General features: G+C 32.7%; 1 protein-coding gene across 5 annotated transcripts in view; it reads left to right on the top strand.

The window, feature by feature from the left end:
• LOC106684119 (uncharacterized) overlaps positions 1-15,518 on the top strand; it is a 33,742-nt gene that overhangs the window by 15,032 nt on the left and 3,192 nt on the right. For all 5 annotated transcript variants that reach the window (XM_014426016.3, XM_014426015.2, XM_014426014.2 and 2 more), the window contains 3 exons: positions 1,429-1,557; positions 9,389-9,627; positions 15,246-15,416. In XM_014426016.3, the coding sequence (XP_014281502.1) occupies positions 1,429-1,557; positions 9,389-9,627; positions 15,246-15,416 (539 nt within the window). The remainder of the gene's footprint in view (positions 1-1,428; positions 1,558-9,388; positions 9,628-15,245; positions 15,417-15,518) is intronic.

Here is a 15,518-nt window from a genome sequence, read left to right on the forward strand (position 1 = left end):
CTTTTCCCAAGCAGATTTTCCATTTTAATTTTTCCTGTACCTCAGGGTAGTATCCTTGGTCCTATCCTTTATACAGTTTTTACAGCTGACATCCCAACCCATCCTAGCACTATTCTCCCAACGTAAGCCGATGACACATGCCTATTGTCAGTGAATAATGATTCTTCCATTGTATCTCAATCCCTCCAATCCCACATCACCATCCTTAAAGAATGGTGCCAAAACTGGAGGATTAATATAAATTCCAATAAATCCCACCAAATCACATTTACCCTTCGCCGTTAACCTTCGTCTTGCCCCAAAATATCTTTTAATAATACCCCACTTATTCCTGTTGAACAGATTCGTTACTTAGGACTAAATCTGGACAAACGACTGACATGGAAAACCTCATACAAGACTGAAAAGACAGGAAACTCCTCGTCGATTCCGACTATTACAACATTTACTAGACAAACGGTCCAAACTTCCAATCCATTACAAAAAGACTGATCTACATGACTGTTATAAGGCTTATCTGGACATACGGATTTGACCTATGGGGCTCCACTAAACAATCTAATTTCTCTGGAATTCAATCCTTACAGTCCAAAATTCTTCGTAAAATTCTGAATGCTCCTTACTTTGTCACAAATCAAATCATCCATCAGGACCTCAATGTCCCCTATGTTGCCGATTTGGCCAGAACCAGATATCAATCCTTCCATAATAAACTGCCCAACCACCCAAATCAACTCGTTTCTAACCTGGCTTCTCCTTCACTACCTAATAATCCTTCTAGGCGTCTGAAAAGATGAGGGCCTCGAGATCTCCTTTAGAAATGTTTTTGGAGTTCTATCAATAGGTAGATTCTCCACATGTTTGTATCATGTCATAATATCACTAACAGCAAATTGACTTGATATGTATACAGTTGTAAATAACAATAAATAAATTATTAAAAAAAAATGTTCAACTGTTACACACTAATATACCAATAACAAAAATCTAAGAAGAAATAAGTCGAAGTAGAAAAGTATTGAAAAGTGTGATTAAAAATTAAAGTAAAGTAAAAATAAAATTATGTTGATAATGATCAGACCAGTTGATTTTTGTTATGTTTTTATTTAAAATAGTATACTTTGGTAATACTATATAAAAAAAATTATATTCCCACAAGTCACAAAAAGTCAGACGGATGAATAAGGGACAATAGCACAGAACGTTCTCTATAACAAGCTTGTTTTAGAAACATTTTCATAGTTACCTAAAACCACTGGTTAATACTATTCCAAGACCTTCGTCACTTGTGTTAACACAAATAGCAATAAATCATACCATCCAAAAAAACAGTTGCAATTAATTTCAACCCTTTATCCTTTTTAGTAATTTTTGGTAGATTTAAAGACTTTTTTTTTTAAATCTATGTTTAAGCCTTCACGTTTACAGATGTACCTCAAGGTCCTACAAAAAATGGACATTTTGATGGAGGAATTCAGGGATACAGAAGGACCTCTTTGGTGCCAATTAATTCATTTCAACCAGCCTGATTCAACTTTTGTCTTGGAAGACCTCAAAGTGAGTATTTGATATAAAATTTAATTTTAAAAAGACTCTATTGGAAAACAAAAGTAATAATTCCGTTTATTATAAAATTTCTCTATGAGTACTCTATTAAGAACCCTATTAAGGGAGGAAAGGCAGTTATTCCAAATTCCGAATTTCTGATTACTTTAATGAAGACTACTTATAATTACTAGAGAAAATTGATAAGCCTGTCAGGTATTGGTAGGGGGCATAGAAAATGCTGGTTGTTTCAGAAAGTAAAAAAAATTAATTTTTCATTCCAAGGTTCAAAACTATCAATAAAAATATAAAACATAAAAGATCATCTTTTAAATTAGAGTGATTTTGCAAACATATGAGCCCTAATAGAGCTATTTATGTTCAATAGTTTTCATTAAAAAAAGTACCGAAAAAACCGTTTTTAGTGAAATTAGTTTGAAAAATCTATATCTTAGGAACGCCTAATGGTTCCTAAGATAGATATTTGCTAACACCCAAATTAAAGCTAGTGAAATGTACTCTAATGTAGTTTATCTTCGTAGGAGTAGTATTTTTTATGATATTTGACAAAATAAATTTATAAAATGTTATTTTATAGTTGCTAAATTAAAATCTAATTTATTTTTAAAAAATATATCTCTGGAACTTTGATTACTAGCAGGCATATGTACGTCTGATACATATGCCTGCTAGTAATCAAAATAAAGGCAATTTCACTAAATCTAAAATAGTTTTTGCCACGTACCTTCGTAAGGGTAGTAGTTATATGATATTATAATATGAAAATAACTTTTGCACGTTTGAAATTTTGTCTAAACTACTATAAATTTATTTCAATATTAATATTAATACCTGATTTAGTGGAGCCTTTAAAAACGCTGTTTCTTTTGCATTTGTCGCTAGTTTACGGGCTGTTTGGCGACAGCTGACTCTTGACTTTACCAAGAGCGATGTCAGTGCCATTCTTCTGGTTGGCTACTGGACATGACTATTTGCAGCACCACCTGAAGAGAATAGGAGTGACTGAGTCTTCAGACTGCGTCCTGTGTGAAGATGGTGAGATGACTGGCGATAACATATTTGCATGTGCGGCAACGGCGGACTTGACTACAGACAGGAGTTACTTCAGCAAAGCTAAATTATACTAAACTGTTCGAAACAAAATGGTAGAAAGTAGGGATGTGACATCGATGTTTTTGATCCGATGTTTTCTAAACATCGATGTTTTTAAGCCGATGTTTTCTAAACATCGTTGTTTTGTCCCAATTTTTCATTTTTTTTTTTCAAAAGTAACTAAATGAAAACCATAAATTTAATGCAACATTGATAAAAAAAACATCGATGTTTTGAAATATCAATGTTCAATATTAAAATGATGTTGCTTACAAAACATTACCCAGAATACATCAATGTTTTTGAACAACTATTTCAGAAAGATAAGGTTTGGACCAACGATCCCGTATTGTAAGGCCTGTAAGAAGTGCTTTTTGAAACAAAGAATCCGACATCAACTACAAAAAACATGGATGTTTTAAAATATCGTTGCTTACAATACATTACTCAAAATACATCGATGTTTTTGAACAACTATTTCAGAAACATAAGGTCTGTTCCAACGATCACACATTCTACGTCCTTTCAGAAGAGGTTTTTGAAACTAAGAATCCTACATCGACTACAAAAATCATCGATGGTTTAAAATATCGTTACTTACAATTTATAACCCAAAAACATCGTTGTTTTAAAATATCGTTACTTACAATACATTGATGTTTTTTTAGTCGTTGTCGGATTCTTTGATCGTTGGAACAGACCTTATGTTTCTGATATAGTTGTTCAAAAACATCGATGTATTTTGAGTAATGTATTATAACCAACGAGATTTTAGAACATCGATGTTTTTTGTAGTCGATGTCGGATTCTTAGTTTCAAAAACCACTTCTTTAGGCGTTGATGACCAGGGGTTTTACGCCTTTAAGCAACAATCAACAACAACAACAAAACCATTTCTGACAGGCCGTAGAATGCGTGATCGTTGGAACAGACCTTATGTTCTTCAAATGGATGTTCAAAAACATCTATGTATTTGTGTAATGTATTGTAAGCAATGATATTTTAAAAATATCAACGTTTTTGTTGTCGATGTCAGATTCTTAGTTCCAAAACATACTTCTGACAGGCCGTAGAATGCGTGATCGTTCGAACAGACCTTATGTTTCTGAAATAGTTGTTCAAAAAAATTGATGTTTTTTGTGTAATTTATTGTAAGTTTAATTGTTTATTTTAAAACATTGAGTTTTTTAGATTTCATGTCCTATTGGTTGACTGAAAAAGCACTTCTGACTGGACGGAGCATTCGTAGTCTTTAGAACTGTCTTTATGTTACAGAAATGGTTAAAAAAAAAAATCGAGATTTTTTTGTCGATGTTTTTTTAACATAGATGTTTTAGTATTGAACATCGATGTTTTAAAACATTTGTACGTTGAATGGTTTTTATCTCGGTAACTATTGAAGGTAAATAACTCTATTAGTGTTCGTATTTTAGCAAATTTACTCTTCCTCAAATGATGTTTTCTTAGGCTTTCTATCGTTGTTGGTAGTTGTAAAGATATAGAGCAACGAATGAAAAATTAATTTTTTTAACGTTTTGAAACAGCCGCCATTTTTTGTTCCACCTACCTTAAATACCAAATTCATCAATTTTAAATAGTAATAATGCATAGTTTTCATTATAATATCGCTACATTTTTTCTCCTCATGGGCTCTTGTACTAATAAGCCTTCGTGATGAATTTGGGACTCACAATAATCTCATATCTTGCCTGGAAGTTGCCACCGGACTGGTGTCCTAGTACATTGAACCTTCGTTTTCAGTGGGAAAGGATTTTGGAACTCAAAGGGCACTGTTTATATACATATCAAATTTATGAAGCTAAATTTTTTTTTCAATCAATTTTGATAATAATTTTTATAAATTTTGCTCATCAGAAATACTATATGGTATATGAGCATGAAGTTTAAGTAGGGGTTTGTTAATTGGGCTATAGAAATATTACGTGAAGTAAAGCAAGTCAAATCGAGTTTCGTATTTAGCAGAGGAGTTCATAGCACATTTTCCTCAGCACAGTCAAGTCTTATTTGATTCTATACTGGCGAAGCCCTATTGGTGTGCCCTCTATGCCTATTTATCCCGAGCAATATCACGTACTGCCCTCTAGGATGCAAATTACATAACATAAAAAAATCAGTGAATACTAAAATGACTTTATTCTAACATATTAACAAGAACTACATGTTACTGTTACTCAGTCTCTATCTTCTAACTTCTCTCTTACTTAGCTATCTAGTCTAGGAAATATATATGAACACTTGGGAAGAGGGGGTAGGAGGAATAGTAAAATAGGAGAAGGGGTTTAGAACAATCAGAAAATTTAGGAAATATCTGGAAGGGGAAAAAAGGCGTGGTGAAAAGAGTTGGGTGGTCGCAGTTCTAAGAAAGACACCATGACCTAAGACTTGTGTTTAGTGACTTACATATGTTAACCATAAAATAGTTTGACTGATGCAAGTCCATTCCGAGATGACAGCATGTACCTGCCTTAGTGCTAGCCCTTGCTATTGATATAGGGCTTGAAAGGGCTGTTAGAATGGTCTCAAGGGCCTTATTTGAACCTAGTTGTTTTTATTGAGTTTGTTTTCTATACCATGGGAAGGAGAAAGTGGACATATGCAACCATATGTCTAAAGTGCCTTAAGTTCAGTTGGGCAAGGGGCAATTGTTTAAATTTATAATACCGGTTCCTTAACTTGCAGAAATCACTTTTACGGGAAGCCTCTTGCACATTCTGTACAAGAGGGATAGAAAGCAATCACCTCTTCAACCTCATCACTCATCGACGATCTCCAAGACTTGCTTCAATATTAAAATAAATAAATAATGTTAACTGCTGCTACCAAACAAGGGTCAGAGGTTCTATACTTAGTAAAAAAAAGCACTGTTTTTTAAATAACTGTTGTACAAGAAGGTTATTTTTTCAAAATCACTTAGCCGTCAGGTTTTTTTTTCAATTAACAGTACTCGTTTTATTGACTCTACTAGTGCCCCAGGACTCTTGGCTACAGTAGCAGAATAAATGATTTCAGCCACTGCCGAACCTGGGTCCGGGAGTCAGTAGAGCAGTGCCTTACTCACCGAACTAACCCGCTCCCCTTCAAGAGTACCTCATGCATTTTGTGACTCTGTTTAACTCACATCTCATATTCATTTACACAGTATATTATTTTCATTTTTTAGGAAGATCGATGACTAACTGTATGTGATAATACAATGAAAATAGTCAGGGTGCGGTCAACGAAAAAAACGCAAATAGTTTGGTTGCAATATGAGTTTTTTCTTTGACTGCACTCGGACCATCTTAAACAGAGTGACTAAGTAGATGAGTGGATGGGTGTGGGGTAGTTCGGTTTGGAAAGGCACTATTGTACTGACTCTTAGGACAAAAACTCTTGTAAGACAATGTTTCGGCCCACCTTGCAGGGCTTCATCGAGGCTAAAAAAAAAGAGAAAAACACTTGAATGAGGCACAGTAAGTAAATGATAACAAAAATGAAATTTAGCCAAAGCAAATTATGATAGTTTTTGTAAAAAATAAATTTTATATATAATTTGAATTCTTGTTTCAGATTTGTTTATTTATCAATTATATTATATGTTTTATGCCAATGTATTATTGATAAAGGTAGTTATTAGATTATATCAGAAAGTGTAAATGTAATAACATTATAGAATAAGCGAATAAGTTAGATAAGGGATAGATTGATAAACTAAAATATAATTTAAGGGGTATATAGTTGACCGTAGATTACTGATTGGAGAAGATGGCCGGGGGGTGCGGTCAGTAAAGGAACAACATAAATAAACAAAAAAATATTTATTTATGCTGACGTTTCGACCTGATTTTCAAGTCTTCATCAGGGCTATAAAAAGAAAACAACCATCATTTAGAGAGAGAAAAAAATTATAACAATATATGTAATAATGATAAAAATAAATAAATACAAATATATAAAATAAAATAAATAATAGACTAAAAATTTGGAAATACACAATAATGAAATGAAAATATAAATTAGTTGATTACTAACTATGGACAAGACAGTAGTAAATTGATTACATTATTAATTATGTGTGAGCAACAAATTAAAGATACAGTGGAAAGAATGCAGGTCGGCAAAAGACGTTATATAAACAGAAATCTAAAGGTCAAAAGATCGTAGAGATAAAATAGTCAATGTGAGAGTAAAAAAAAGAAAAAAAAAACTAACATAAAAAGGTGTATATTGTAAAATAATGAGAGCCCAAAAAGTAATAAAATGTATCGATATAAAAAGGGCGTGTAAAAACGGATATATTTACCGGGAGTATGTAAAAACAATGTTATAGAAAATACGAAGAAATATGGAGAATAGGAAATGAAGAAATAAGAGATAAGGTAAGAAAGAAAAAAATAACTTACAGTTGTAGGCAGAGATCTCTGCTAAACTGTTTGAAATTGCAGGAATAGTCGTTAGAGTGCAGGTCGACAAAGACGTAAGACAAACGGAAATCCAAAGATCAAAAAACGAACGTTGAGATATATTAAGATTTAAATATAAAATTATGAGAACCAAAAGATATTAAAATGTATAAATATGTAAAAACGGATGATTAAAAAAAAATATATTAAAAAAGATTAATGGTGTTTTAATAAATTAATAATTTGGGGATAGGCTAGGGACAGGTTTTGTTTGTCAGTTTTGTGATTAACGGGGGAAGTCTCTAATTGTATAAAAATACTTTCGGATAGCAGTCGCTTGTCATGGTTAGGTACGGTGGCTAAAATGGAACTATTCTCAAAATCGAAAGAGTGGTTGAAAATTAAACTATGTTCAGATAATTAAGAAGCATTGAAGTTACGGGAAGATACGGAATACTTGTGTTGGGTTATGCGGTCTTTGAGTATTTTTTTTTGTTTCACCAATATAAGATGCGTTACAATTAGGAGTAGAAGAAGGGATACGGTACACAATGTGAGAACGGTATTGAGTAGGAATGGGATCTTTAAGATGGGAGTAAATAAAAGAAAGTTTGTTATGAGCTTCGAAGGCGAGGCGGAGGTTAGGGGTAGAAGAACGCTGTGTTTATGGATGTTATCTGAAAGAAAAGGGATGTAAGGTAATGGAAAGAGATAGAGGTGAATGAGATGTAGAGGGGGTACGATTTTTATAATTGTAAATGAGTTTTTCGATGATTTTGTGAGAAAAATTGTTGTTTAAGAGGATTTGTTTAATGCGGAGATAGTTATTATCATGAAATTTGGAATCAGAGAGAGAAAAACAACGATGAATACAATTTTTAGCTGTGTTTAGTTTTTGATAGTAAGGATGTTGGGAGTGATAATTTAGAAGTCTTCCTGAATAAGTAGGTTTTGTGTACAATCGGTGGATATAGTATTATTGGTGTTCTTTATGACGAGGTCAAGAAATGGTAGTGAATTGTTTGTTTCTGATTCAACTGTAAAACGTAAGCGCGGGTGGTAGGAATTTATTGCAAATAAGATGTCGGTTATTGACCGCAGTAAACCTTATGTTAGTTTTTCTTTTTCTTTTTTAACTCTCACATTGGCTACTTTATCTCTACGATCTTTTGACCTTTAGATTTCTGTTTATACAACATCTTTTACCGACCTGCACTCTAGCGGCTTTTCCTGCAATTGATAACAATGTAGCCTGGATTCTCCTCCTATAACCTTACTCTCGCATTTTTTTGCTTTCTTCATTCCCCTTTCTCCATTTATTTCTTCTTATCCCCTGTTCTTTCCTAATTTCTTTTACTAATTCTTTATAGATTCTTTCCACTGTATCATTTATTTGTTGCTCACACATAAATAATAATGTAATAGTTCGTAATCAACTAATTTATATTTTCATTCCATTATTGTGTATATTTCCAAATTTTTTGTCTATTATTTATTTTATTTTATATATTTGTATTTATTTATTTTTATTATTATTATTTTATATATATGTATATTTTTTTCCTCTAAATGATGGTTGTTGTCTTTTTGTTTTTATAGCCCTGATGAAGACCTGAAAATCATCCAAAACGTCGACATAAATAAATATTTTTTTGTTTATTTATGTTGTTCCTTTGCTGACCGCACCCCCCGGCCATCTTCTCCATGCAATTAATTAAAATATAATCTGATAAAGGCAGAATAGCCCGGAAAATTCATTACAATATTGTAGGTGTAATATTTAGATTACGTTATTCTTTAGAAGAAAGGGCCGAAACGTATGAGAGGAATAATAAGAATATAAACTGGTTGAGATTAACGCATATCTTTTATGTAATTGCTAATTTTTTTTTATTATCAATTTGCTTACTTTTTTGCATCATTTAAGTGTTTGAATCTTTTTCAGCCCTCATCAAGCCCTGTAACGTAGGGCGAAGTTTAAACAGTTTAATCACTATAAAACTAATTTTTATTTTCCTTTGTGCTCATATATTCATTTCATTGTTTATATTGGTTTTAATTTATTTTATGATCTCAATTAAGAAGGGATAACTTTTTTGTTTAATATAAAAAAATTTATCTTTATTATGCCTTACCAAGAATAATTGGCATTACTTTATCTACAAATTTAATATCAATCAATTCAAATCATTATTTTCCCCTTAATCTAACTATATTCCACTAAAATATATTATCAGCATAACATCTCTTAAATTTCTTTTAATCTTTTTTTAAGTCAGGTACACGTGACTTGTTTATAATTTCACCAATATTTTATAATTTTACAGGGTTCAGGATTCAGTACTGTCGATCGCACCGAACTACAGGACTTAGAGCACGCAAGGTTAGCATTGAGGAGCCTCGGGAAGTTCCACGCGATGGCTAAGGTCTTAGAAGAGAGAGAACTCATTTCTAAGGATGATTACAAACCTTGGCCCTTCCTCTACAACGAGGAGTTTTACAGGGCTATTGTGTTTGGTGGATTGATGGCGCTGGTAAAGGGAATGAGAGCCTGGGGAGTGGAATGGTAAGAGTAAGGAGATTAAATATGTGCGAATTGCATGCTAGCAATTGGGGAGTTCGTAAGAGAACAAACTGCAACCTTACCCATTTCAAATCTATTTTGGTATTCAAATCAGAAGATAGTAGGGCGTGCGGTGAAAATAAGACAAAAAATAGTTACTAACTACATATTAGCCAACGTATAGCAACACTTTGTTGAGCCTCAACAGGGCTAAAAAGATTCAAAGACAATTGAAAATATTTTGAGAACGAAGAATACTAAGATACAATAAGGTAAATTAAGGTAGGCTTAAAATTATATAAATTTAAGTGAAAAGAAAATTATATACAAAGGGATAAAAAGAATAAATAAAAATATTCATAATATAAAATAGACTATAATAAGAATATAAAAAATTACATATAATCTTTGGTTAAAAATGAGCAGGAGACGTAATAACAAGTACACATAGAAACGCATATATGACAAAAATGGAACATACTAAAAGATAGAAAATAAAGTAGTTAGTTGAGATTAAATAAAAAATATTAACACATAAATAAAAAATAAAAAATTAAAAACACATAATAATAATAAAAAATTAAAGAACAAATAAAGACCATCCACCTTTTCCAGTTGAGAGATTTCGAAACAGTAACAAAAAATGGACAGTATACAGAGTGGAGGGGAGGCGACCGTTAAACAGTTTCATTTCCAATACGCAAAATACAAGAAAGGAGTATACTCCTTTTTCATATTTTATAAAATATGATAATAATAACAATAAGAATTATCTAATTTATGAAAACTAAATATAAATTAAATGACAGAATACGTAACTAATAATATATAACGATAGAAATAATAATATTACTTTTATATTAATAATTAAATATTATTAGTTTGTATATAAATAATAATATTACAGAAGACTGATCTACATGTCTATAATAAGGCCTATCTGAATATACTGAGTTGAGCTTTGGGACACAATTAATCTTATTATCCTACTATTTTAAAATATTTTAATTAGTTTTTGTTTCTTTTTAGTCCTCATGTAGTGTTTTTACAAAGTGGGGTGCACTCCCGATCATTTTCTGCATAATCTGAAATAATAATTTCAATCATTTATTCATATAAGATTTTGGTATTCTTTTACCACTCGTAGCAAGTTTATACTGCACGATTTTGGACGTTATTGAATTTTTATTGCATATTTTTCGTTGTTTTTTTTTATTCACAAAAATCCGGACTCGATTAATGAGGAAGCAAAATAACTTACCGATAGTTCTGTATCGGTGAATTTGTAATCCTTAAAGGTTTTGTCAGTCCCCTCCTAGACGTTTTCCTTCTTCAATATGTAACTTTTGGTGGAGACCCTTCCCCTGCCCAAAATTACCTTCAGCTGGGCTCTGAACATGGTCCAAGTGTAATTCTTCCCTTTTGACAATTCTCATTCTAATTTCATCTCGGTTATGCGCTTTATACTGGATTATCTTGCACATTTCTTAAGTACAACCTCATGCACTTCTTTGTCATTTTCTGTAACAAAATAGAACTAACTTTAAAAGGTACACAAATATTGTCAAAACACAACATCAACAACTAATAACGCTTCAGTTGTATCCCTAACTATCGAATCCCTTTTCAAAGCTGAGGAACATTGTCAGAACTGGATGATTAAAATAAATCCCACCTAATCACCTATACCCTTCGCGCTTCCAGGGCTGGGTAAAGCAATTTTACTCCATCAGAAATGAGCAAACTCCTTTAAAAGGAAATCAAATATAAATGGCAATCTTTGTGGAATAAAAGCCCAAGGAGTAAACTGAAAATTATTAAAAATGTACGTCAAGCCCTGGGGTACCGCCGTAGAGAGGAGGTCATACTAAACAGGCTGAGAATAGGTCACCCACTCATATCTTATTTTAAATGAAACGCCTCCAAACTGCCATTATTTCAACGACAATTTGACAATTAGTTATATTTTCTAACAATGCCCATATTTCACACCACACCTCAAAAGCTTAGGATGAAACCCAAATATTTCCAAAACCCTCGGGTACGATGATAAAACAATAGAATTGGTGTTTCAGTTTTTGAAATCAAAAGATTTTCTGACAAAAATACATTATTTAACGGTAAAAGAAAAAAGAATAACATAAAATAATAAATAATTAAATTAAAAAATAAGTAAAATCAAACAAATATAAGCAAAATTAAATGAGGTATATATGGCGTTGATGATTAATGATGTTTAGCGCTACTAAACAAAAACAAACAAAACCTATACCCTTCTTTATAAACCTGAGACTCCCTGTTCTGTATATCATGTGCATATCACTGTCACCACAGATCCTTATTCAAAACTGAAAAGACTTGAAACTGATCGTCGATTCAGACTACTACAGCACTTACTAGACAGACAGTCTAAACTTCCATTGATTATAGAAGTCTGATCTACATGACTATAATAAGGCCAATCTGGACACACGGAGTTGAGCTTTGAAGCTTCACTATCCTTCGAATTCCTCTGTTATTTAATTAATCTGTCGGGGTTATCTGGTCTTAGGCGATTTCTCCAGCCTGATATCTCTTTACAGAAGGCCCACGACAAGGAGTATTCATTATAAGTTAGGAACGACCGTGCCAGAGGATGAGCCCTGGACACTGACGCAGGTAGAGGAGGTCTAGGTGAGAGAGTCTGAGGTAGAGTAACAGTTCTAGTTGCCGAGATGAAGCGGACGGACTAGAACAGTCAAGATAGGAGCCAGCTTACTAGTTGCCGAGATGAAGCGGACGGACCAGTAAGCTGATAAGGCTAGGTACAGCTCTAGTTGCCGAGATTAAGCGGACGGACCAGTGTAACCATTAAGGATTAGGTTACAATCTTAGTTGCCGAGATGAAACGGATGGACTAAGATTGCTGGAGAAAAGGAGAGGAGGTAGGCCATCGTCTTAGGTGTACGTACAGAAATAACTACTTTTGCGAGCATAGATTGGCAATAAACTTCTCTATCTCAAGCAGTGTATACGCCACCTGTGCCATGACTAGACCCCGGGAAGGATGTGGATCTAAGATCGATCTGGGGGATTTAGAGTCCCTTATTTATAGGCCTAGTCCATGCGGCTGTGACCGAGAAGCGATCGGTATATGTCTGCTTGAGATAGGTTCGTGCATTGCATTGTTATCATTTATTATTCATTGTACAGATATTGCTAAGTATTATGTACAGAAATTATTAATAGATAAAAATGACAATGTGTTTTTTACAAAATGAAGTGATTTATAAATTTGAGAGCTTCGGTGAGGCTCGAGGTGGAGCGCTCTGGTGAGTTGTGGTCCAACCACTTGCTCCCTCTCGCTACAAATTGTTACAATCCAAAATCCTCAATGCTTTGCTCACACATAAAATCATCCATAAAAAGTTTAATGTTCCATACGTAACCGAACTAGCCAAAACCAGATATCAATCCTTGCATTACATACTCCCTAACCTCCCAATCTACTAGTTTCTAACTTTGCTTCCTCTTCCATTCTTGACAATTCTCTGAGGTGCCTGAAAAGAAGAAAAGAAGAAACCTTCTAATGTACAAATATTTTTAGAGTGTTACCAATGGGTAGCTTCTCCACATGCATCTGTTTTTAGAACGAATTAATAGGCTCCTAGATGATTTCTGATACTTTTAAAAACTGACAAAATTCGAAATTTTATAAATCATAGGAAAATATATACATACATATGTAAGCATTCACCGGTCAGCCTTTAGCGGCCCTCACCTAGCTCGACTCGATAAGATTGCCTTCTAATATTTTTTGTGTTATGATCTCTTGTAAGATAGTGTCAAGTCGTACATCGACCAACATACTCGATATTATTGTCTAAAAAGGTAAGGCTACCACGAAGGGTGCTTTTTAATATAAATATAACATAAGGCATAGAAATATATAATTTCCAGCAAAAACAATAGTTGGAAATCAGGAATAAATTTTAGAGGATGAAAAGAAACAGAGAAGTATTGAAGAAGCAAAACTGACTCACGCTATACTTGGCACCCGTTTTTTGTTGTTTTTGTAAAGTGTCTTTGTTATTATTTTTATTTTTAAGTGTAACTTCTTTACCGACGTTCTACAACTCAAGAAGAAAAACATTATATATTAGTAAATTAAATTCATTAGTTCTGGCAATTGCCAGAAGCCCCGCTCGCAAAGAGTGTTTGCGACTATAGAGCACTTTCTAAGGCTATTTACTCTACGTGCTAATGATGGGATCTCGAAGAACCCTGTTCTACCCCCTTATGCATGGGAATAGAGTGGGCTTGGGGATTCTCTGGTCGATAGTGTAAATATAATACATAATAGTGTAAATGTTATTAATACTTATTATTTATAATTTTTTTATTGTTATATTGGTTTAAAATTTTACTTATTTTATGTATCTATTCTGATTATGTTCACTTTATTTATTGTTTCTTTATGTACCTAGTTTTATTATGTTATTATTTATTTTTCTGTTTATATACATACAGATATTTTATTGTTGTTGTTGGCTGGGGCCGTAGGGCGTAAAATCCTGAGGTCATCAGCGCCTATGTTTCGCGCTTTATAATTATATTTCATTTATATTTATAATTCTATTTCACTTTATTTTTCTCTTTAAATAATTGCGAAAAAAATTAAATAATAACTTATTTTAGAATTATTTAGTACGTATAACAAACTTTCGGGTTTAAATCTTATTCAAAAAGGCATCCCTTTTTAATAAAACCAAAACCATTTCCACGTTCTTTTGGTCATCATTCAGAGCATTCGATACACTCGATCCCATTCACAATCTATTTGAGTTCATGGAATAGAAATGACATTCTTCAAATATGTGAATAAGTACACTGTTGCAGTATTGACATTTTGGCGGTTGCTTATTTATCAGATATGGATGAGTTAAATTGATATGACCTATTCTCAACCTGGCAAAAGCTACTTCCTCCCTGCGATTGGAACGCTTTGATGTGGTCCATGGTTTAATGGGTTTTTTAATAGTTTTTAATTTCTTAGTGGGCTTTCATGCCACATGCCTTGCCAACTACATGATATTTCAGTTTTCATCGGAAGTCTTGTTTCTTGGGGTGTCAGAATGTCAGAAAAGAGCAAGTGCTTGTTTAGCTGCAATGTCCGCCAGATATTTTATTTATTTCAGATATTTTTTTATTTGTTTCTATGTAACTTTTTTTCATTTATTTTATTGTTTGTATTATTTAAATTTTGGTATGAATTTGAACATCTATCACTATTACTAATTGCCCAATGTTATGGTATATTGTAATATTTATCGATAAAAAATGTATTCAATGTGAAAAATAGATGAAACCCCAAAGTGTTAGAGGCCACGCTCGTCAATTATAGTAAAAAAGTGTTTATATAGTAATAGGAGAGTATAACGTTTGAGAAGATTATTAATCTCGTAATTGCCGATCCAATTGTGTAAGCTCTTTTTACATGGTAGCATTGCCTTAGGTAATGGCTATAAGCTTTTCGGCCTTAAGTTATAAGACATTTCTAGAAGTGTCAGGACTGGCACAATTTTTCTTTGTTAATAATAAAAGCTTCTTAGAAATTGTATAATATTATAAATCTGTTACAGGATTGATACTGCTAATGTGCTGAGTAAAATAACTTTCAAGGAGTTTGTAAGAAGAATGAAAAATTGTGCTAATCTTGGAGATGACATTTTCAGATGCGTCAACCATGGAGAATGTTGGAACAGCAACATGATGTTCAAATATAATTGGGAAGGAGAGCCTATTGCAATGAGGTAATGGGTAAGTTTTTTGTTATATATTAATTTACAAGTATACAATGAGGAGAAGATGGTTGGGAGTTCTAATAAATAATTTTATAAATAATAATTTTTTTT

Source organism: Halyomorpha halys, unplaced genomic scaffold (genome assembly GCF_000696795.3).
Source record: "Halyomorpha halys isolate HHAL.00 unplaced genomic scaffold, Hhal_1.1 Scaffold544.1, whole genome shotgun sequence".
NCBI classification, from domain to species: Eukaryota; Metazoa; Arthropoda; class Insecta; order Hemiptera; family Pentatomidae; genus Halyomorpha; species Halyomorpha halys.